The sequence below is a fragment of the Pelodiscus sinensis genome, chromosome 4, assembly GCF_049634645.1.
Source record: "Pelodiscus sinensis isolate JC-2024 chromosome 4, ASM4963464v1, whole genome shotgun sequence".
In the NCBI taxonomy this organism is placed as follows: domain Eukaryota; kingdom Metazoa; phylum Chordata; order Testudines; family Trionychidae; genus Pelodiscus; species Pelodiscus sinensis.
In genome coordinates this window covers 15,291,425-15,316,101 of record NC_134714.1, presented here as the reverse complement: position 1 = coordinate 15,316,101, position 24,677 = coordinate 15,291,425, and the positions used below count along the sequence as shown (strand labels likewise).

At 42.2% G+C, this 24,677-nt stretch overlaps 1 protein-coding gene across 6 annotated transcripts in view; it reads right to left on the bottom strand.

Annotated features, from left to right (window-relative positions):
* Positions 1 to 24,677, bottom strand: part of SYNE2 (spectrin repeat containing nuclear envelope protein 2) — a 300,187-nt gene that overhangs the window by 230,794 nt on the left and 44,716 nt on the right. For all 6 annotated transcript variants that reach the window (XM_075926397.1, XM_075926393.1, XM_075926394.1 and 3 more), the window contains 15 exons: positions 21,666 to 21,727; positions 16,789 to 16,884; positions 16,267 to 16,344; positions 16,081 to 16,173; positions 15,016 to 15,197; positions 13,034 to 13,230; positions 12,201 to 12,301; positions 11,355 to 11,456; positions 8,971 to 9,108; positions 7,258 to 7,422; positions 5,662 to 5,774; positions 4,363 to 4,519; positions 1,282 to 1,378; positions 797 to 984; positions 472 to 636 (listed from right to left, as the gene is read on the bottom strand). In XM_075926397.1, coding sequence (XP_075782512.1) covers positions 472 to 636; positions 797 to 984; positions 1,282 to 1,378; positions 4,363 to 4,519; positions 5,662 to 5,774; positions 7,258 to 7,422; positions 8,971 to 9,108; positions 11,355 to 11,456; positions 12,201 to 12,301; positions 13,034 to 13,230; positions 15,016 to 15,197; positions 16,081 to 16,173; positions 16,267 to 16,344; positions 16,789 to 16,884; positions 21,666 to 21,727 — 1,934 coding nt within the window. The remainder of the gene's footprint in view (positions 1 to 471; positions 637 to 796; positions 985 to 1,281; positions 1,379 to 4,362; positions 4,520 to 5,661; positions 5,775 to 7,257; positions 7,423 to 8,970; positions 9,109 to 11,354; positions 11,457 to 12,200; positions 12,302 to 13,033; positions 13,231 to 15,015; positions 15,198 to 16,080; positions 16,174 to 16,266; positions 16,345 to 16,788; positions 16,885 to 21,665; positions 21,728 to 24,677) is intronic.

Below are 24,677 nucleotides of genomic sequence, written 5' to 3'. Positions count from 1 at the left end.
TGGAGTGACCACTAGGGCACCTGTGTTTTTTCCTCTTTCCTCTTCTTTTGAAAGAACTTCCTCTTCCCCATCCACACATGCCTTTTTCCTAAAGAGCTCTTTTGAAAAAAGGTTTCTTCCTTGTAGAAAGAGGTTTACCAATATTGGAAAAGCCCCTCTGTTCTTCCAATTTTTTTTTCTGAAAGAATGCAACAGCAGTGTGGATGTAAGTAAATTTTTTTTGGAAAAACAGCTGTTTTTCCGGAAAAACAGCTGTTTTTCCGGAAAAACTCTGCAATGTAGACATACTCTGAGAGCCTCTGTGTGTTGTGTGCCCCACCTGCTCTAAAATGGCTCACACTGAATTGTATGAAAGTTTATTGATCTGTACATTACAAGGGATAATTACACTTTTAAAAACACAGTTGTCCTTTGGAAATCTATAGCAACAAAGTGATCACATGAAAGGAAAATAGAGCTGCAGTTACTTACAAACTTTGTTCTCTTTATAAATTTAGCCCATCTTGCGTTCAGTTTTTTCAGTTCTTTAGAAATATCTGATCTCACTTGCTCATTGCTGACTTCAATTAAAAAGTTTCCAGCTTCATTTAAGGAACCATGCACCGAGTTCCACTTCGCCAGAATCTCAGTGGGGACCTATAGAAATGCGTTGAAAGAATTCAAGACAGCACTATGCGGTTTTATGTATTTCCCAAAATAATAGTATTTTGCACTTCCATCCATAGACTTCAAAGTGCTTTAAAAAGTTGAACAAGTATCTTTATGCTTAATCACAAGGAGACATTGAATCAAATACCTTTTTAGGATGTTCTTTTCTTGTTTCATCCAACCAGGCCTTCAGTAAATGAATGTTCTCTATATAAGTGTCCCAAGACGACAGAATTTTTTGTAGGACCAGGTTTACATTGTAAATATATTCTCTGCACATAGAAATCTTAGCATCTACCATCTTAAACAGTTTATTAATATCTTGAGGATCACCAGCTAGAATATTAAACACATCATAAAATGAAAGTTAGAAATAGACATTGATTCCCATACATTTCTAAATAATATTAAGCATATTTGTCAGCTTCATGGAAACTGCCAAAATAAAGACATGAACCCTTCTTTCTTTTGGTGGTTATGGGGAATCTCATTCACAGTTTGGAAAAACATAAACCAACTCTACAAAACCAACATTCTGCAGAAAATAAAAGTATCAGGAATTAAAAACATTAATAATGTGTCAGTTAAAAGCACAACTCTTATTAAAGTACTGTGTGATTTGCATGCACTTACCTAAAATATTCATGCTTATGTTTTTGTTTCTCATGTCTTCACATATTTGAAAAGCAGTTTCTAGTTGAGTTGTGAATCCCCTTTCTTCAATAAAACCCTGCCCAAAATTAAAGAGAAATGGGATGGGTAATACGGACTGATACAAAAGTATGTAGAAAATTCATAATAAACCATCTTGTTAGTCTTTAAAGTGCTACATAGTCCTGTATTTTGCTTCAGCTACACCAGACTAACACGGCTACATTTCTATCACTAGAAAATTCAGTTTGTGATAAATTACTTTTTAGAACACTAGGAGATTTACCCAGCTTTGCTCAGTTCTCCAACTCAATTAAGGGTTTTTTTTTTTAAATTAAAAGGAAAATGTACATACTCTGGAGAGGGAGGGAGGACTTTGACCCTCCTCCCTCTCCCAACACCACAGTTCATAAAGGATGCCTGAGGAGGCTCAGAACTGGGCCAATCCCAGATGGCGGGGAGGGGGAGAGGAGTTACTCCAGCCAGCTGTTTTCACCAGCCTGGCTGCCTGCTGCTTAGTGCAGCAGCCTGTAGCAAAGCCCCTAGAGACAGGATGGGAGCACACACTGCCTCCTCTTGCAGCTGACTAGACCAACCAGCCAGCTCCTCTTTCTTTTAGAGGAATGGAGCACCAGCTTACTTTCACCTCTGGTTGAGTCTTTCAACATTTGCTGAGTTATGTCAGTTTTTAGGACTATCCTTGATTTGGTGATTCTGTCTCCTTTCTGTTTGATTTAATGAGAAGCAATCCCATTCCAGACACATCCCATTTTCCTGGCACAACCAAACCCTTATCTTGCTTTAAGTTATGATAAGAGGAAGCTATATACCTAATTCGGTAGTCCTAGCTCTTACCATTTAGGAGGAGTTCTTGAACAGACAAACTCTCTCAAATAGGTAGTAGATGAAACAAGAAGAGACAGGCCAAACAAATGGAACAAAATCTACTTACTTCCTCTGCATCCCATCCTTCACTCTTTGCATGAATTATCCCTGTTATAGAGCCCGCTCTCGCAAAGTGTTGCTTCTGTGAGCATTCCTGATTCATGCATTGAGGGTTTGTCTACACAAACACTTAGGGCAGGCCTACACTAGAAGTGCTGCTGTAGTACAGACAATCATTCTACTGACCAAAGGGGTTCTTCCATCACTGCCATAAACCTGAGAGGCAGTAGCTTGGTCAATGGCAGAACTGATTGTAATTGGAGCATTGCCTGCCTAAGGACTATAATGTTGAGCCCCATATGCTCCGTAATAACCAGTCACAAAATGGGAGATAAGCACAAAATCTAATTAGTAAGGGCAATTAAACCCCAGTGAGGTCCATAAGGATATGTGCAGACTGGGGAGGAAGAGAAAGAAGGGCTGCTCAGTATTACTCTCAGGGAGTAGCAGGTGGTGGCTGACGGCTTCTACATTTAGAGCCCTGATGCTTCAGAACTGTGACAGGAGGCACAGCAGACCTCCTGCTGTCTTGAGTGAGATGTTTGTGAATTTGAGGCAGGGAGTGAGCTGATACTGTTGGCCCTTTAAACACTACAGGAGGAAAGGAGGCTAGTCAACTGCCCCTGAAGACAATGACACAAGAGAGGAAAGCACAGATAATCACATAAGCAAAAGAGAGAAATGTGGGAGAAGGGGGGGATACTCAGGGCCTATCATGGAAAAAGTATCGCTGCTCGTGGTTTTTGCTCAAAATCCTACCAAAACTCTTTATTTTCATAATATTTGGACTCACAACCAAATGAAAAGCAGTGGTTTGGACTGAGTTTTCCTTTAAAGCTCTGTATACTCTAAAGCTTGTACCTTTCCACCCACTGAAGTTGGTCCAATAAAAGAGACTTCTTGTCTCACTTTTATTCTAGTCCAGGGGTAGGTAAGAGGCTGCCAGCAGACCCGCCAAGCCACCAGATCTGGTCCGTGGCTGTGTTACGGGAATCCTTAGGCAGGAAGCACTTCATGCTTTCAACAGCCCACTGCTTTCCATCTGGGCTGCTGGGGTAGGAGGAGCGAGAGTTCACACACTACCCTCCCATCCCCCGGCCAGAAAAATCTCTCCGCTGCCATTGGCCAGTTTCTGGCCAATAGGAGCTTAGAAATTTTGCTGGGGGCAGAGGCAGCATGTGAAGTCTCCCTTACTCCCTCCGTCCGCCCCCACACCCAGAGCAGAGCCATGTGGATCAGCTAGCCGACAGACTTCATCAGAGAGCCTGCCTCAGGTTCCTACAGATCTGCTGGCTGGGAGCTGCCTAGGCAGGTGCCTTTGGCACCCCACCTCCTCTCCGCCCCCGACCTCCCCAACAACTTGCCCCAGGCCACCACCCAAATTCTCTGTATCCCCTTCTTCCAGGTCATAATTCCCTCCCAGACCCTGCACCCCTTCCTATAACTCCTTCCCCAGGACAGAATCCTCTCCTGCACCCTACCCCAGATCACAACCCCCTCCTTCACTCAAACTCCCTCTCAGACCCCACACCTCCTCCTGCACTCCAATCCTCTACCCCAAGCTCCCTTCTACCCAACCTCCTTCCCAGACTCCACAGAAGTGTGGTCCTTAACCCCTTGCCAAAACCTTGGAGTGGCCTCCCATTAAAAAATTATCGCCTACCCCTGTTCTAGTGTGAAGCATGTGTTAGCTAGATGAGGCATACACCTGTGTACAGGAAAATGGGAAGATGAACACAGTGACAGCAAGGCCTTTTATAAATATACTGGTTCAACCTGAAACCCACTCTCAAATTGCCTCCAGATTATGGATGTAAAAAATGAATAAAAATATTAACTGTGTAACCAATAAAAATTCCATTGGTTAAGTGCTCAAGGACTGTCAGGACTCCCAGCCCCACACGGTAGTCAAGACTGCCAGCAGATCTGTGAAGAGTTTAACCAGTGGGGATAACCAATACGCATCAGCTTATTGGTTAACTGGTTAAACTCTTACATCCCTACTCCAGCTATGAAAGCCCATGCTGGATAAGATTAGAACTAAGGCTGTATCAAAGGCAACTGCCACCAGTTTAAATTGGACAAGTTGCCAAACATATAAACTATTTTTAACCTTACATGCCAGTCTCTCAACAATAGTTCCACGGATTCTTTAGTTCCATATCTGATGTCCCGGATATTTAACTTTAATGTCACTTCATCCAAGATAGCCGCGCACAGACAGTAGTGGTATTCTAGAAGTATGCTGAAGTTTGTAGACTGGATATTGCTGAATCTGGAAAACAGTAGCGTTTTAGAATTACACTGGATATAATGAGGCATTCATTTACAAAGAGAGACCTCTAACCTAAAATGTACCTGAATTCCAGATATCATATGTAAATGTAGTCCTTACTGTTGATGAGGGGGAAAAAAATCTAAAATATTTCAGGTTAATTATTTAAATGAGTAATGATTTGAGTGCCTTGATTTTTGTACATCCAATTCAAGAAACCTTAAAAAGGGTCTGATTTCAGAATGGGCTATGCATCCACTGTCTGAACATCAGATCCTTGAAAGGTGTCTCTAGTTCAGCACACATCATGATTTGTCACTTCAGGCTTGTAACTGCATAATGATACCTGAGCAGCATAATTAAGAAGGACCAAGAACAAATTAAATGGAGGACAAAAGAACACGTGAATACTTTAAGTGTTTCAGAATTTACACAAATTAAACATAGTGGTTAATTTTAATGAGTAGATTAAAACTAATATTCCCCTACCAACTCATCTTGCCTTTTACTTGGAATAATCTTATAACCCTTCTACACCAAACCACTTCTCTTCTCCAAAACCCACATCAAACTAAGGATGTGAAAGTAACTGTTTACACAGTTAACCAATAAGTCCGGGCTCATCAGTTAACATGCACTGTTACACATAGCCCCTCTCCCACTGCTACATCTGTATCAGAGGCAGCAGCACAGGAGGGAGAGGCCTGGCTTTTAAGCCAGTTGCCTGCATGCACTGATTTCTGGGGAGCCACCTGCCTTCCTCTCCCCCCATGTAACCACTGACATTTTCAGCAGATACACAATTACATAATAAAATGCATTTTAACATCACTACATCAAACCCCAATTTTTTCCATAAAGGTTTTCAAAATAGACTTCTGCAAGATCCTCACTCCAGTTTAAAGTCAGAATGATGCCTATTTTTGTTTCTAACATGTGGCTGAAGTGCTTTGCCTGTGTTTGTACTAGATAGTAATAAACTCCTTGTAAAAGAACTACCACTTCCCTACATCTGAACACAGAAAGCATATAACTGGAGTGTTTTCCCATAATGATGCTACGTTTGCTAAAAAACAATAGTTTAACTTAATATGAATGTAATCAACTCGGGTGCCCAACAGGGTAAATCTGAGAATTGCAACCTTCTTTTCATGTCATCTAGCTTCTCAAGTGGTACCAGTGGCATATCCTTCTCATCTTTATTCTCGAATGATTGAAGGGTGATCAAGTGACAGTCAAAATTATCCATCAAGCCCTGGAAAAAAATTATAATTAATATATTTCACTGCTAATTATTTTTATTTGGGACTATGAAATTCACTCCCATATTACAGTGTGAGCTACTAAGAAAAAACATTTACCAGACAATCTCACTTCAGCTTTTATTCAGTGCAGTATAACTGTATGTCCTACACTAACCCAATATGAGCGTATTTACTATATAAAAAAATAGAGGCAACAGTGCATTATTTCAATCATGCCAGTGTTTACTTTTAATGACACCCTCTCCAAATATTGTATTGCAATATTACTTCTTTTCAAAATATGGAGCTCTTCTCTGCCCCACATTAGGTGATTGACAACAATACCTTATAAATAAATATCTTTAGTTTTAATCGCCTGATACTGTAAACTCACTATTTCAAGAAACATTTATCCCACTGAAAATATATTAACCCTTTGATAGCAGAATTTGAATTGTTTGCTGCATGCCTCATGGGAACATATCACAGGTGCCAGCTGCAAAAAAACTCAAACAAAACTTACTTACAAAGCACCCACACAGAAAACGTCAGAGTACTGCACAACATTCCCTTATGAATATCAGTGATCAAAATTTGGAATGCAACAATAAATATGTTCTAATATAAACTACTATTAAATACTGATGCCCCCTGGGAATTGCAAGTGATGTGCCACAGATGCAGAGCATATTTATAACGAACACAAACACACTATGTTAGAATTAATCTTTCTAATACGACTAATAAATTTGTTAGCCTTTAAAGTGCCACTGTACTCCTTAGAACATAAGAACGGTCACAGTGGATTAGACCAAAGGTCTGTCTAGCCCAGTATCCTGTCATCCGACAGTGGCCAATGCCAGTTGCCCCAAAGAAAGTGAAAAGAACCGGAAATCATCAAGTGATCCCTCTCCTGTCACCTGTTTCCAGCCCCTGACAAACAGAGGCTAGGGACACCATTCCTACCCATCCTGGCTAATAGCCATGAATGGACTTATCCTCCATGAATTTATCCAGTTCTTTTTTGAACACTGTTCAAGTCCTCATTTTTACAAGATCCTCTGGTGAAGAGTTCTACCGTTTTAATGTGCACTGAATGAAGAAAAACTTCCTTTGTTAATTTAAAACCTGCTACCTATTAATTTCATTTGGTTCTTATGTTATGGGAACAAGTAAATATTCTTAACTATAGTTTCAACTGATTTGCCTGGTACTGACATTAGACTTGCTCATCTGTAATTTTATTTCCTCACTCCACCAAAGCTTTCTCTTACATCTCATCCCCATGAAGTCACAAAATTTTCCTATAAAGCTCTGTATTTAGCTGGTTACCCTGCCATTGTTCACAATCAACAGCTGCTACCACAGACATCTTTAGAAGTGAATATATCCTCCAAAAGAAATCAATCAATCCACTAACCACATTTCCTCCCAAAAACTAACATCACTTCCATAGAAGATCAGATTTAACTACAACTTTTTTGATTAACAAACCTTAAATAATCTAATTTTTTCTTTGAAGAGGGCCATTGCTTTACAGTGGTCCTGCGAATCAGCTAAATCTTCTGCCAGCAGATGTTCTACCTCTTGGAGCCAAACTTCAATGCTGTCTAGAGGAGGAGGCAGTGCTTGGTCCATCTTTGTTTTCCATTCATTAATCTAAAAGGCAAATACAAGTCAAAGGTAAATGCTATCTGTTTCTTGCCCAATTCTCAGGGATTAGCAAGACTATTAAAAACAATACTTGTTAATCTAATGTTCTAACTACAGTGAAACTCCAGTGGTCCGGCATTCAATGGTTCGGCACCATCTGGAACCCGGAAGTGCTCTGGGCAACCGGACAATTGGAGCTACTCTGCCCTCGGCTTCCCCGAGTCAGACGTTGGTCAGTTTCAGCAGCCGCTGACTTGGGGAAGTCTGGGGCAGAGCAGCTGGGGTGCTGCCGGGTTGGTCCCACAGCACCAAGGGGCACATCCCCCCCACTCCACCCAGACCCTTCATAGCCCCTCCTTCCAACAGTCGGGCACATCCAGCACCCCCTGGGTCCTAAAGGTGCGGGATTATTGGAAGTTTACTGTATCTCTCAGAAAATTTTTGCACTCAGTAGCAAGCTGGCAGCTCCCACAGCAGTGAAATGAAAGTCTTTTGGGTGTGTCCAAGGTCAGATTTTGCCCCCCTCCCTCGCACTCTTCTTGGTGCAAAGGAAATTGAGCTGTTTTGTCAATATATGATGACTAGCAAAGTTTTGTCCCTGGTACATTTACCCAAAGCTAGTGATGTGGTGACAGATCACTTCTATCGTGAACAACATGCTCTGTCTGGTCCAAAAGCACCATATAGACACTCGCCACTTATCAAGCAAGGAGATGCGTAGCAGTTTCAAGCCTAGCCATTCCACACCTTAATCCAGGGTTGGTTGACATGACTGAGCTCTTTATAAATTACTATCCAATGGGATTGACCATACTGCCATGGCAGAGTCAGTAATGCAGGAAAGCCATCCATGCCATGGAAAAAATATCTAGTCTGCAAGGGTACGTGTACACTACCCCGCTAGTTCGAACTAGCAGGGGTAATGTAGTCATCCGCAATTGCAAATGAAGCCTGGGATTTGAATTTCCCGGGCTTCATTTGCATGAAGCTGGCCGGCGCCATTTTTTAAATGCCGGCTAGTTCGGACTGCGTGCCGCGTGTAGCCGCGCGGCACGCAGTCCGAACTAGCCGGCATTTAAAAATGGCGCCGGCCGGCTTCATGCAAATGAAGCCCGGGAAATTCAAATCCCGGGCTTCATTTGCAACTCCGAATGACTACATTACCCCCCTAGTTCGAACTAGGGGGGTAGTGTAGACATACCCTCAGTCTCCTCTTTTCCAGACTGAAAAGTCCCAGTCGCTTTAGCCTCTCTTCATATGGAATCTGTTCCATATGAATGCTGACAAGCTCAGAGGACAATCAGATCCACACCATGCTTTGCACATGTAACCCACACACTTGTCCCACACAGTGGCACTTACACCACTTACAGACAGACAGAATCAGTTTCCTTTGTGGCCTTAGCAGAGAGTCATTTGGGTTTTAACTCATGTGGTCGAGGCTCATGCACTAAGCTCCAAAGGTCCCAGATTTGGTGCCACCTGTTGGCCTTCCACATGCCTCTGGCAACCCTAAGGTAAAAACAGACAGCAGCTGGAAAATACTTCCTTTACCTGGGAGGTTAGGTTATCCCATGCCACTCTCATCCGTTTCCGATCTTCATTTAGCTCCGGCACACTTCTGTTTGAAGACAACACTGGCAGAAAGGGTCTCTTCTCTTCATTGAACGATGCTATAAATGATCGCATTTCCTAGGGTTACAATGGGAACGCAATCAATAATGGGAAACCACCACATGCTGTAGTTCCCAGAACCAGATATTACTGTTGAAGGTGAATTCCGTGCTCCAGTTTACTTCAGTGGCTGTTCCGCATAAGGAATGATGGAATGATAAAACCACTGAGAGCAATGAGAATTGGGCACAATCATGTACGGACAACAAAGGCACCTACTTCCGCCCTTGCCAGGGGGTGCTTGACACTCCACTCAACCCATTTTCCTAACCCTCGCCCCTGCCCTTCTTCTTCCTGCCCTGTCTCTTGCTCCAAGCCTCTGCCCCGCCTTTTCTTCCCTGACTGTGCTGCATTCTCACACCTTGCCCTCCCTCCCAGAGGCCTGAATGCTGTGAAACTGCTGTCTCATGGTGGCAGAAGATGCTGGGTGTGAAGGGGAGGAGCCGCCAGCAGGAAAAAGGTGTTGGGGGAAGAGAGGGTAGGAGCTTAGCTGCTGGGGGTTGCTGAGCACCTGCTAATTTTTCCCCCAGGACTGGAACACCCACAGAGTCGGCACCTATATAAGCCAGTATTGGGGCCTTACAATGTAGGTAATCACAGTGTAGCTGAATCTTTAATAGCATGTTAATACATTATGCCCAAGCAAATACACAGAAATCTCGCTAGATTTTTCTATGGATAATAACTATTCAACTGTATTGAAAAAAGTTGATTGTCAGACTAAGCATAGTCAACAGGGGGAACTGCGAAGGAGAGAAGGGTATTGCACGTTAGATACCAGGCCTACATGTGTCACACAGATGTAGCCCAACTGGAAGGAAACATTTTAACATCATTTACTTTAGTGTTTTGACTGTCAATTCATAGACTGCCAAGAAGAACGCCAGACCAGCTGCAAAACATACAATAAGTCCAACCTGGCTGTCTCTGCGTGCCTCGGTTTTTAGTCAGACTTTGTATGGGTTCATGTTCTTCCATGGATACATTGTGATCAGGGGAGTCAAACAGCCTCCATCGGTCCTGGGCAAAGGAGGGGCAGCTCTGTGCCCCCAGAAGGGGCAGGGCTTTGTGCAGATTGTGGAGAGGGGAGGACAGAGCAGCCAGCCCTCCACATTTTCCCACTGCCCTCGGTGCCACATAGAGCGCACTGCCTGGTGCTGTGGCGGCAACTGAAAGGGTCTGGCGCACTGGCCACTGTCACTGCCACAATTGTGGTGACCGGGAGCCCTGGGGCCCTTTGAATTACCAGCCCCAGGGCAAGAGCCCGTTTTGCCAGCCTATGTTGGCAGGCCTGATTGTGATTATCGCCCTGTTAGCGTAGGGGGCCCTGGACTCAGCAGAACCACAGGCAAGGGAGAGAACTGCATAGAGACGGCAAATTCCAAATTCTTCCAGAAGTACAGCTCCATGGGGTCCCCCCCAATGAACAACAGAGGATGGGTCTGGGGGCAGGCTAGGGCCAGCGCAGTCGGGCCACTCTTCCCCTGTACAAATGGAGGAACCTGTTCCCCAAAGGCATAAGTAGCAGTCAACATTTCCAGAACCCCTTTAGTGACAGCCTACTGTGAGGGTACGTCTACACTAGCTCGTTAGTTCGAGCTAGGTAGGGAAATGAGGGCAAGCGGAGTTGCAAATGAGGCCCGGGATTTAAATATCCCGGGCTTCATTTGCATGTTCCCGGGCGCTGCTATTTTTAAATCCCCCTTAGTCTGAACTCCGTGCCCGCGGCTACCCGCGGCACAGAGTAGGTAGTTCGAATTAAAGATCCTAATGGATCGTGGAATGAGGAGTAACGGTAGTTCGAATTAAGATCTTTAATTCGAACTACCTACTCCGTGCCACGTCTAGCCACAGGCACGGAGTTCGGACTAAGGGGGATTTAAAAATGGCGGAGCCTAGGAACATGCAAACGAAGCCCAGGATATTTAAATCCCGGGCTTCATTTGCAACTCCGCTTGCCCTCATTACCCTACCTAGCTTGAACTAATGAGCTAGTGTAGACGTACCCTGAGACACCATATTAACACCACAGTAACTGAGAAGTCTATATTTATATTCCTTCTAGAGAGGGATTTAATCTTAACCCTTTCTCAGTGACTTAGGTTTATTTACCAAACCCAGTGGCAAATCTGTGATTTTTTTTTCCTAAATGTAAATCTTCAGACTGCACAACACAATGAAAAGCAACTTTGGGAGGGGCTTATTTTAATATTTCTCTTTGCAAATACTATAATGTTCAAAAATGTCAGTTAAATGCTACTTACTTGAAACTTTCTGTAATATGTTTCATTTTCTGTATCGACTGACAACTTTGATAACTTTTTCTCTGTTAGACTTAGCCAGCTCAAAGCCTCTTTTACTTTCCCCTGGTAAATGGAGCAGAAAAATCCATTTTTGCATTCTGCAAGTCTTATTTTTAGTTTCCATTGTGCCATAAAACAACATACTAGTGAAGCCTTCCCACTCACTAACAAGTCTGTTCCAAAGTCCATTGAAATCAATGAAAAGACTCCCACTAACATAATGAGCTTTGGATCAGGTCCTATTAATAGATGAAAGCCAAAATCTTCAAACTTAATGCCAGAAGTTAGATTCCTGAATCCAGTAAGGCAACTTGAATTTCAGGATGTTACATGAACATTTTATCCTATGTAAAATGTTGGTTAATAGATAAAGGTGCCAGTAGATGGCATTCAAGAATATATAGCATACATCTTGGATTTTATAGAATTCCTGCTTTGCCCTGCAAATGACTGTCTCTGGCTTCTTTTTCCACCAGCTTCTAACAAGAAGGATTTGGGGTTGCTTCTCACTTCTGAAAATCAGTCTACTCCTAACTATGATTTTAGGAATTTGAGTGGAGGCAGCTTAGTCTGAAAACATTGGCTGGAATACTTATTACGGTGTTGTTTACAATAAGATAGGGTCATACAAGGTTAAAATAAGCTCAGTTATGTCACTGTAAACAAGATGATCCCATGTTTTATTACTATGTTACTGGATCATGCTTCAGGCTTTGCAAAGGTGGTGTTGAAATACTCAGGGCTACGAAAAGCAAAAACTATAGTCATTTGGGCTTGGTTCAGTGACAAAAGAAATGACATACATACCTGCATGTCTTCCTCAGCCACGGGTAAACTTCTGGAATATTGCAGAAACTGAGCCACATAAGTCATGATAGATTTTTCATCCGGATTGATAACATCGACATCTGTGAGTGATAGCACACTATTAGCTCATTCCTGCAAATTTATCAGTTTGATCATACACTTCATACTACACAGCAAACATGAAAATTTACCAAATACAAATGCATTTGTTTTCAGCATTTCAGTTATAATTTCACTGACAAAAAAAAGAGTATTAAATGGATTTCCCTCCCTCCCTCGGATTACTGTAACACAAAACAGCAAATTAAAAAAAAAAAAAAAGAACTTGGCAACTTTATTTTCTTTCTTCTAAAGGGTGTTCCTGTAATTGCTGCCAAGTTAAAACTCTTAATAGTTCAGGTTCCCTTTTAATTATTCAGCAAAGAACCTCAGGTGAGAGCATTCTTACTTCTATCAGTATTTCATTGTAACTTCCAATCACCACAATGATTAAACACTAACAATTCTATTTGGGTATATGTACACTGCAAAAGAAACCCCAGATCAACTGACTTGGGCTCATGCTACAGGGCTAAAATAGCAGTCCACTTGGCCTGGAGCCAAGGATCTGAGACCCACTCCTCTCTCAAGCCCTTAGCCTGAGTGGGAATGTCTACACTGCTAGCTTTAGCCCCAGAGCACGAGCCCTGAGCCTATGTCAGTTGACTGAGGCTGTGGAACTCATTGCCACGATTTTTTCACAGTGTAAATGTACCCTTTGTTATAAATGGACACTGATTTGGGTGCATCAGCATCAGACTTTATACCAAGTGTATCCAAAATAGATCATTTACCTTCAGGTTCAAGAAGTCTTGGAATATTTAATTCATGTTCTGCAATTTTAAAAGCCTCCTTCAGATTTTCTTTGTTGGCTCTACCCTTTGCTCTGTCCATGTCAACTAAATCTGGTCTTAAGGCATGGATGACAGCTAAAAAAGCCAGTCCATTTCTCCAGCTTGATTTGAAATCTGTCACATTGATAGATCCATGCCTGCCCAAAATCATAGAGAATACAATGTCATGCTCTGTTTCCTCAAAATATTTAATGTTCATTTGTCAATATAATATAAACCATGTCAGATGGGCCTGATCTATACCCCATGTGAGTTACTAGGAATCTTTCCAATTAATTCTGTGCAAGCTGATTCAGCCCCCTTATGCATAGTCATTATAATCCGTCCAACAAATTTAAAACCTGAAATAGTTTTTAATGATTAGTATCATGCTGCTTTCACTTCTTGTTGTATACTGCAATGTCATTTTGATTACTATATTTTCTTTTTTATTCATTACATTTAAGACATCTATCAATGCCTTTTACAGCACAAAAAAACAACAAATAAAACATTAAGCTTATCAGAGTACAATCCAGATATTTCTCTACAAGCCAATGGGAATCGGGCATTTTACTACCTGAGGCCATTTTGAAAATCTCAGCTGCAATTTGATTATACTACTTTTGGATTTTTTTTTTCAAATGTTCAACTGAATTAGGACTAGAGAAATGAAAAAAGTATTTAGAGAGGGATCCAGCAATTTCTACAATGCACCTGTTGTCTAGATGATACGGTAATACACACAAAAGATGCATGAGTCATAATGAGTATTAAGAAAAAAAAACTAAAAATTGGTTTGTGTACAGTGGCTATAATGGTATGTGAACTGGGGTTAATGTAGGGTATCAGTGATTTTGCATGATTAAATCCACTGATTTAAAAACCATAGTTAGTTTCATATATATGTTATAGCAATCACTGATATGTTAAACCCACTCTAATTGCAATCAGATTATATCTTTGCTGAATAAAGTCAGGCAAAAGAGATTAGGAAAGAGAGATCTTGCATTTACATGCAAACCCCAGAGCATCAATAAAGCAAAGGAAACATATAGAAAATACAAGAATCAACTTCTGTCAAGTGCTGCGCATACATCCAGCAGAAAGCACCCACTTTGCTGAAATATGCTCTAACCTCCCACTAATAGGAATGGGACATTAGCGAGATGACGTTAGAAGAGAAGGTAATCTGGAGAGCTAGAAAGGACAGAGGTGTTAGTAATATATTTGCTTAAGGCAGTGTTTTTTCAAGGAAATTCAAATGTAAAGCCATGATTATGTAAAAACAAATGCACATGATTAAGCACTCTCATTTAAGTCAATAGAATGGCTTGCAGCATGTAAAGTTAAGCAGGTGTATAAATCTCTGCTGGAGCAGAGCCTGAGCCTTCTTAACACTATAAGAAGTCCTTAGCTCATGAGGCACCTTCTTGTGCCTTGTGCAGTGCTCTGCAAGAAAAAAAAAAAAACACATGAACCGAGTGCTGATTCTTTTCTAGACACTCTGCTTTTATTGTTGTTTGACAAATTCTTGGGCGATTAGTGAGTAACTCTCTTACTAAGAGAGCCAGTAAATACTAATCTAACAAGATTAAAACTTGCAAAGCATGTAAGCATAGCAGTAGACACATTACACGGAAAAGAGAGAGAGCTGATAAACAAGAAAGCCAAACAAGCCAATTTACTTATCAGTGTTTTATTAGTACAGTTCACTCCAACTTCTTATATTGAAAAGGATGCATGTCGACATATTTAGGCCTCAAATTTTAAATCCAAGCTTAGTTAGAATTGATGAGAAATGTTAGCTAGACTCTAATATGCTACCTTTTTGTCATATTTAGTAATCAATCACTAAGAAATAAAACCGACAAAACATAGCATCTTCATAGAGTGACACGGTAAAAATGAACATGAGGTACAGTTTATAAGCATTTGCTTACATTGAACATTGCTCTTTTACCCACAACAGGAGGGCCTTCTTTGCAGATATCTTCCACCGTTTTTTAACTCTACCTCTTTTTTTTGCCTGTGGGCTTACAGCTGGAGATAAGTCGACAATACTTGAACAATCAAAAGAGGGCTGATAATAACTGATACCAAGGGTCTGTGCAAGTTCTTCAATCTATCAGAGAGAGGGGGAAAGTTTAACAATGTTTCATGCTGAAGAATAAACACAAAGATCAGATGCAGAGAACCATTAAGAGTTAGAAATCCACTTCCTCTAATAAGATCGTTTTCAGTAGCTTAACTCTGAACTTTAACTGTTGGGCTGAGAGGTGTCAACATCAAGCTGCATTTGTTTGGGACATTTTAACCAAAACAGCTCAAACTTATAAAACAAAACCCCAGAAAAAAAACACATTGTTTTGCCCATTCTGTTGATCTTTACATTCAAAAGCTGTGGCATACTGATAGTATAGAGCAGGAGTTTGAAATTGAGCAGGGCTTTGTGTCCAGGAAGTGCCCTGTTCCATCCACATGAAATTTCACCATTTAGACATTCACCCAAACATCTTTTGAAAAAAAAAATCATAGTATACACTTGCTCAGAAGACACTTTCGAGAGTACCCTAGCTTAATTCCCTGCAGATTCTGTCTGCAGTGAGCATGTTCCAGTCAGGGGTTGAGATGAACCTTCCCCGTAATTGCAGCTCTGATGCAGACAACAGGTAGGCCATTTCGACTATGTGTATTTCTGCAGGCAAATATCTAGCCCATTATTTTAAACCAGTTATGTAAAAAATATTGACATTCACATCACACTGCTGTCCATCACATTCTGGGTCAGCGAACGGGGATTCTAGTTCCTAATTCAGAGAAGCAGCCACAATGTACAATTAGAACATGTAAGTTCTGCTTTTCTCTGAGCCAACACTCCAGGCATGCAGAATAATAAACTTTTTGGTCTGTATTTATGCATAATTCATCTCATTTTGTGACTATTTCATCCCACAATTTTTTCCACTGTTCTACTAAAAACACTCTCACATCACTGCAATACTTACATGAAAATGTAATATAATTGTCCAAATTAGGCCAAGCACAATGGAAGGTTTTCCTTCAATAACGTCAGCAACATGAATATTTATCAGCTTGATCTGGAAAAAGAGCATCGTTATTAAACAACAAACATGCTCCACAAGCTAAACTGGTGTGAAGAGTAAATTCTGAAGTCAAACTTCAATACTCACTGATTTGTTTTTTAAAAATGTCAAGGCATTTTCTATATTGCTTCTGCACTGGAAGGTGTTACATCCTTTCTCCCGTGGCTACAAAGTAAAAAGAAAATATTGCACAATCGGCTGTGATAATCTGTTTTATTTTAAATTGCAGGATTGGGACCTTTATTGGTGAACAAAGACTGGTGTCTCTTATTGCATCCATTGACACAGTGGTAAAATATTCATTGACTTAAATGATGCAGTATCAAGGCCCTTGTGAGTAGTCCTTATACACAGGAAGCCTCCTTTTTAGCACAGTACAGCTCAAGTGCAGTGCCCATAAACTCTTGAGTTCTTACAGCAAAGAGTTCTTAATGAGAGAGTCTGCAAGCCATGAGACGGTTGTTCCTGGCAGCGGAAGATGGACACTCACACTGAATCCAGAGGAACTTCTCACATGCTCATAGTTAAGCACATCCATACATCTTTACAGGATTTGGGCCACAGACATGTTTTCATTACTTTTATTTCATTACTTTTATTTTATCTTACCAGTTGTTGACCTGAAAGTACTTCCAGCAGGTCCAAGAGCACACGACCTTCTTTGATGTCTGCATATAGATCTGAGATAGTGGAAGGAGGAGTGTGCTGCAAAAGAGGCACATTTAGAGGCAAGTTACATACTGGATTCTAAAATCATTATCTAGCAAAATATCATTAATTGTTTTGCTTCTCTTCATAAAAAGAAATTACATTTGCCCTTCTTGTTTGCTCCACTTAACATTTTTCTGTTTATTTCAATAAAACAGCGGTTCCCAATCTGTGGTCTGTGGACCCCTGGGGTCCACAAAGGTACTGTAGAGGATCTGCAAAAAAATTAGGTAAGGAAAGGAAAAGAAAAGCAAGGATCCGGCCCACTGAAGGACTGGGACTTTCCACCAGGCAATTATTGACTGGGGCTCACCATTCGTGACCGGCCACATGCCCGCTGCCTCCCACCCTTGGAATGGGATCTTGATACCCTAGGAGACACCAACTGTCCTCCTGCCACCAGCTGTACTGCCATTTACGATTCAGCCCTCTCTCCAACTTCTAGTCCCACAATGGGCCCGATCCTTAATTTTCTTTTCCATTTCTTCCCCAGAGCTCTATGCTCAGCCAAGGGTGGAGTGCCAGGGCAAGAGCTGCCTTTGGCTACAAGAGCCCCCTCACCATATCCTCCATGAATAGGCAGGGATGGAAAGGGAAGGAGCTGAGAAAGCAGCTCCCCTTGTGGGGGTCTGTAAAATTTTAACACATTGAAAAGGGGTCGTCTATATGCTCGAAAAGGTTGGGAACCACTGCTAAAACAATACAGAAAATGGATTATTATTTTTTTAAGCCAAGAGCCCCAGCTAAAGAAAGCATCCTTGTTTAGGAAAGCACTTAAGTGTGCACTTAACTTTAAGAAAAGCCAATTAAATTTAACCACATGCTTAAACACTTTCCTGAATAAGGATGGGATTTAAGTACCTGCTAAAGTGCTTTCCTGTACTGGGGCCACAATGGTCATGTTCCTAGTGGTCCTGTAAAGGAGGCTAAGAAGAAGAGGGTGACTCAATTCTGATGCAAAGTTTCCAGTAACTAACTTAAAAAAATATGAAGGTCAAAAAAAGCAGCTAATTAATGTTCTTGCTTTTCACCAATGAAACCTAAGGCTTTTGACTCTGGAGATATGTAAAAATGACCTTAATGTTGCTTGGTATTTACACACTTCTCAAAACCTTGTTGTGGGTGCTCACTTCTGCTCAGGAAAGAACCAGCGTTCAAACAGCCGGCATGCCATAGGTCAAGACCAAAGTGCATTAACAGAGCAGATTTGTGGGCAGAGTACCTCCTCTGTAGCTATTTTTGTTAATCTTTTATTTTTACTGAATTAAAACAACATTTTAAATGCATTCCAATGTAACACAAATATACAACAATAAAATAATAATCAAACAGCCATTGACACTGTCTATAGAGCGACAATAATAAAAAAAATAAAAACACCACAGAACAACATAACCGGTCTCTGACATGTGCATGTTATTCAACAAAAACAGAGCATTCCAGCTAATTTTCCCTCTTGAACCGTGAATATTTAAATTAGTTTGCTTTGTTCATTCTTTTACATTTTGCTCTCCAACACAAAGTTCTAAATATATTCAAACAGCAAAAACAACTTTGTATAACATTAATTAAGGCCACTCTCTTCAGTAAATAAGTCATAAAAAGTTAGGAAATGCAAAGTGAAGGATTAAAAGTTTGCAGCCAAGTATTCTCAGATTAGGAAATGCCAGAATGAACATTGCTCATGCAATCTTAATTCAGCCCCCATTTGCATATGTACTATGATATGATCTTTAATTACCTGAATTTTTTTTTACATACACAAAACCCTGTTTCTTTCAGTGCACAAGATAGATTGGCTCTGGGGATAAATTAGGTTATGAAACGAAGGAGCCTGTTTATAGAACCCCTACCTCATTTGCTGGAGAAGCGGATAAGTGTGTAATGAATGAGCCAGATCTGACAGGAAGACAAAGGAGTGCCTTGTGGTCAAGACAGTTCAATACCTACCAGAAGATTCAGATTCTATCCCTATCTCTGCAACAGTGTTCCTATGTGATCCTTGGAAAGCCATTTACTCCAACCTATTCACCAACTCACTTTTGCATGTAACTAAAGACTATATCACAAATCATACCCATTGGGGCACTGAATTAACATTCCTTGGGTAACATTTATTTCGGCATTTCCTAATGCGATAATACTTAAACTTGCAATTTTTAATTCTTTTATATTCTTAACTTTGCACATCCTAATATTTTATGGTTTGTTTACTGAGGCAGGCAATCTTTAAAATGTTAACTTTTTTGCTTTTAATGTCTTTGGTTTTTTTAATAGAAAATATTTTACATATGTGCAATGTAAGTAATAGAGCATGTCCACTTTTTTGTTTTCAATATATATTTTAATTGCCACTGTTATCTTTGTGAGGAGAAACATTTCACCATGCAATGTCTTGTCGACAAATATATTCGAAGTAAGTTAATTTGTATTCCTATGACGCCCTTGAAAAGCCATAACCCCCAGTTTGTAAGAAGCACAGAAAAGAGGCTGTCATTTTGTAGCTTTGTATTCATGTAACCCTTTTTAAAGAAAGTAACAAACAATCAACCTTGAAAAGAAACAGTACAAACTCAAACAGCACAGCAGGAGCTTATCCAAACTCAGTAGGCTTTCATTACAATTACTCCTTTGATTTACAGTTGTCTGAGGTAAACTGGTTATCAAAGGCAGCCAGTGCCATGACAACAAGGTGTGGTGATGTGTTGGTCCCAGGATATTAGACAGACAATGTGGGTGAGGTAAAAGATTTTATTGGACCAACTGCTGTTCAAAGAGACTCTATCATCAGAAGTTGGCCCAGTAAAAGCTATTACCTCATCCATCTTGCCTCTCTAATAAGGGGGTAAGAGAGGCTTTCTCGAAGTGTGCAAATGAACTGGGGGAGAGTGAGTAACGAATGGTACTGTGGGGTTCTACTCACCAGATACAATTAGCTCTATCGAGCCTTCCAGCACACCCTCTGCTAGCGGTGCGTCACCGTTGTCACTTCTATACTGCTCCCTGTCCCAATCTGCGTTGGTCCTGATCCTCAGGGTGTGCCTTGGGGGCACAGCCCTCAGACTGAGCCCCAACACTATTTTCCCTCCTCTGTCTTGTCACTTACCTCACAGGCCCACCACAGTCCTCAGCCTAGCTTCTCGCACCAGAGGCAAATTGCAGTCTATCCTGGCCACCTCCATCAATAGCACGTGTAGGGGGAGAAGGTGAGGTGGGGGGAGTCAAGCCCCACCCACTATCCTGGGTCCCAATTCAGGGATCCATTAGTGCAGGCCTGTGCAAAATACGGCCCGCAGGCCATATCTAGCCCACCAAGCCAGCAGATCAGGCTCACAGATGCTGTGGGGAGCCCCAGGAAGGTTCCCTGCTTGCCTCGCCCCTCCTGCATGCTGCTCAGAAATATGGCTACGGGGCAGTTTCACTTTAAAAACTGAGCCCAGAGGGGAGGTGGGAAAGCTTTAAGAGCTGATCTCAACCCCAACACACTCCCATTAGCTGGCTTCTGGCCAGAAAATGGTCAACGGGAGCTGCCTGTTTCAATAACAGGCAGCCATGAAGCACAAAGGGCTCATAGTTATTCACAGAGAACATGGCTGCAGCCTGTGCGGGGGGCGGGGCAGGGCAGGTAGGGAGGCTGATTCAGGAACGGGCTGCTGGTTGGTAAGTCTTCTGACCAGAGGCTGCCTCTGTCACCCCAGCCCCTCCTTTCCCCAACCTACTCCACATACCCAAATCCTCTGCCCTCCCGCAACCCCACACACCCATATCCCCTCCCAGATCTGGCACCCCAATTCCCTACCCCAGATCACATTCCCCTCCTGCCCTAGCTCACAACCCAAACCCCTGCACGCCCTTCTGTACCTCAAAATTCCATTCTCTAGGGTCACAATCCAAACCCCCTGCACTCTAGTCTCTTTCCCCAACCTTCTTTCTGCACTTCAAGTCCATCCCAGACCCCCGCCCCTCCTCCATTAATATCATGGAAGAGTGAGACCTTCAACCACTTTCCAAATCCTTGGAGCAGCCCCCCCCCCCCCCCCCGTCAAACATTATTACCCACCTTTGTTTTAGTGGCAGCCTCTCACTGCCCTTCCTCCAATACTAACATTGCCTGCTTCCCTGGGCCACTTTCTCACAGCCTCAGCACCACTGGCTTGTGCCCCAAGCTCTCTCCTCCCAGGGCCCTGAGCCTGTCAGACGTAGCCAGGCCATCCCTAGTACTGGTTGTGCAGCCCCCTAGGAAACCAGCCTTCCCCCTCAGACTCCTCATCCCTGGTCTGTGGCTGCTCCTTTATGAGGATCAGCTGTGCCCCTAATTACCTTTCAGCCCCACCTGTAGCTGCCTACCACTCAGCCTCACTACACTGGTTTTAACCCTTTTGGGGCCAGTACAGGGCAGACACCCTGTCACAAATGGTTATGTCTGATGTCACAATGTTGCAGCTCATGTGACAGAAGAGGGAATCAAGTATACAGTGTGTGTATGGGGGAAGGGGAGGTGAATCAAGCTTTTTCATTGTTCCAGTTTCCCCAAATGTCCTAAATAAACAACAATATATCAACATAATGGAGATCCTTTCTCCTCACACATAATACTTCAAGAGCGAAATTTGCTACAAATTTCCCAGGGTATGTTAAGAAAAAGGGGGGGGGGTGGAAAAAGGTGAAAGCCTGAGATACAGAATCTGTAAAGCATAAGTTCCTGGTGAAACCCTAGCTTTAGGTTCATTATTGCAAATAATTTTTTTTAAAACTCCTTCCATAGATCATTTTCGTACCTTTGCCAATTGTGAATTTATCCAGCTAGTGAAGGTTTTCTTCTGGGTGCATTCCTGCTCCACTGTGAAAAGAGAAAAATCACTTAATGGAACAATTGGTGTTTATTTCACTTTTTCAAAGAGACACATGAAATCCATTTCAAATCTACGTTACGTTCTCTGATTCATCTCAGTGAGTCTTTAGTATGGATTTTAATACTGTATTATTTTCTGGAATCTAACCGGTATTTTTCTCCACCCAGAAATGAAAGTATCTGCAAGGAATTCCAGAAAACACTTGATAGGACTTTACACAAGAAAAGATTTTAAATCCACACAGAGAATCTTGATGTTCTTTAAGTTTTTTTTAAAGCTCAGCTAATGTAAATAATACAATGAATCTACTAAACAAAATGTCTATCACAGAAACAGGTTGAAGCTCAAGCTAAGTGTACCTAAAAAGTCTTAGGCCTATGGTCAGCATAAATCCACTGTTGCAATTATAAAAGTTCAGATCAAGCGCAGAATTTTTAAAAGTGAGAGTCACTTAGGGTATGCCTACACCGGGATAAAAAACCAGCAGCTGGCTCAGGTCTGCTGACTCTGGCTCATGGAGATCAGGATCTGAGGCTGAAAAAAAATCCACTGGGTAGATGCTTGGGCTGGAGCGTTAGCTCTGGGACCGGGTGAGACTCCAGTCCAGGCCAAAATGTCTACATAGAGATTTTTTTACTCCACAACCTGAGCCCCATGAGTTGCAGCCATGACATGGGACTTTTATCCCTGTTTATACATACCTCTAGTGGTCTAAAGTCCCATTAATTCTCACTGACACTTACGTGCATAAGTCCATTAGGCTTTGCAATGCTGAGTGGAACCATCTCTAAGCACCTTTAAAAATCTGGGCCATAGGTGCTTCTAGACAATTTTATCCCTGCTCTGAAAAGTGGCTTTCATAGTGGGCTTCATGACTTCATGACGGAAAGTCAAGCATGATGCATACCAGAGAGACGGGAACAACTACATTACTTGGTTCTCATTTTTGTTTCAAAAAGTTAACATACTTTATTTGAGCAGTTAACCAATGACAGATGAGGTTAAGGAAAATCATTTTAAGCTCTCAGGACACAAAGCAAAATCCTTAACTGCTTTTTGTGTCATAGCAAACTACATGAGAAAGCATGACATTTCATCAAGGGCTAAGAGTGAGAGAGATTAAGCAAAGGGAGAACTGTGTCTAGTTCCCCAAAATGGAGAAAATAAGAGATACTTTATAAGCAATTCTTTTAAAACCTTATCTTGCATTTAGCTGAGTACAGCAAAGACAGCTCATGGACACAAAAATGTGGTTTGCAACAGAGAAGCAGCCTCGGAGAAATACACGAAGTAATCTTTGTGTGGATAAACTGTAAGAAAAATATCTGCTGAGCTACAAAAACTAGATGTCTGGCTATACAGAAAAGTGTGGGAGAGAGCACAACTGACTGATGATAATACAATGATAATATCCTGAAAGAAGAATGAGAGATTGACAGGAACCTCATATTTTTAACCTTTAATTAAAAAAAAAAGCAAAGAATAACTGACTGCTTCCTCAAAGGCCTGATTCACGCTGGAGGACATTAGTTTCTAGCACTGAACTATAATTTCACTCTCCAGAATCAGGATCACTTCTGCACGCAATTTTAAAAAACTGAAACATGCACTGTAGGTAGGGAGTGACCCAGAAGCACAGGGATTTTGATAATCTACTGTGGTGGTTCTCAACCTTTTTCATTTGCATCCCTAAAAAATTCAAACATAGGTACAGACCCTTTTGGAAATCCAAGATACAGCCTATGGTGTGATGGGTCAGGAGCTGGGACCCCCTTCAGCCTGTCACCTCAGACCCTGCTGAGCCTGCTTTTCCTGACAGCCTAGGCATCCTGTAACCCTATATTTCTGATCCCAGCTCTCCAGTCTGCTTCACCACAGGGACAGGGCAATCCCCCAAAGATGTGGGGACACACGGTAAGCACCATAGTGTAAGCCCATTTCACAGCATTCATGTACACAGCTCCTCTGAGAGCTGAACCCTCAATAAACCCATCTTATGCTTTACAGAGAGCTGTACAATATAAGCTCATTAAATTTGCCCTATGTAAAGAGATGCACAGATTCCTTAGCGTCCCCTCCCCCCCCGTAACCAGGGCAGGCCCGAGCCATTTTGGCGCCCCGGGCCCCAGGCGTGCGGCGCTGCCTCTGGGCGCACGACGCGTGGGCAGACGCAAGGCGCATGCGCTGCCCAGTCGACCCGGCCACTGCCGATGGCGCGCAGCCTGGGGCCGCCTAGGGCGGGCTGCGCCTGGCCGTGCAGGGCCCTGAGGCCGCGGGGGGAAGGGCACTGCTGGCTGGTGCTGCAGAGGTTAACACAGCCCCCATCCCGGGCGGCCGCTGCAGCCCGCCGGTCGCTGGTCGCCCCCCGTAGGTTGGTGTCCTCGGCAGTCACCCAGCTAGCCCACCCCTTAGTTCGGCCCTGTCCGTAACAATTATTTACACTGTGTTTATTAATAAACAAAAGTGATTTATTAAGTATAACAGATAGGATTCAAGTTGTCATAAGAGATAGAACGCTGAACAAAGTAGGTTACTAAGGAAAACAAAACAGAATGATATGTTACAAGAGGTATCTTGCATAACGCATATCTCAGTTATGACATTCATATTAGGGATATAAAATCCCATTTCATTGGCTGACTGGATAAATATTAAAGTTTAACCAGCTAACCAGTTAAACAGGGGGAGAGGGGCTGAAGCGTCCCCTCGCCGCAGACAAGGGCTGCTCTGGCCAGGCTAGAATGCCCATGCCCAAGGTGGGCCCCGCAGGACTGGAGCAATCTTGCCCACAGCCCCTACCACTTAACCGTAATCGTTAAGCCTCACCCATTAAGGTTAACCATTAACATCCCTAATCCATATCGCAAGCATATTTTCATAAAGCATATGTAATAGTCCATAACATGCAGACCCCATGGGTTGAAAACCACAGATCTA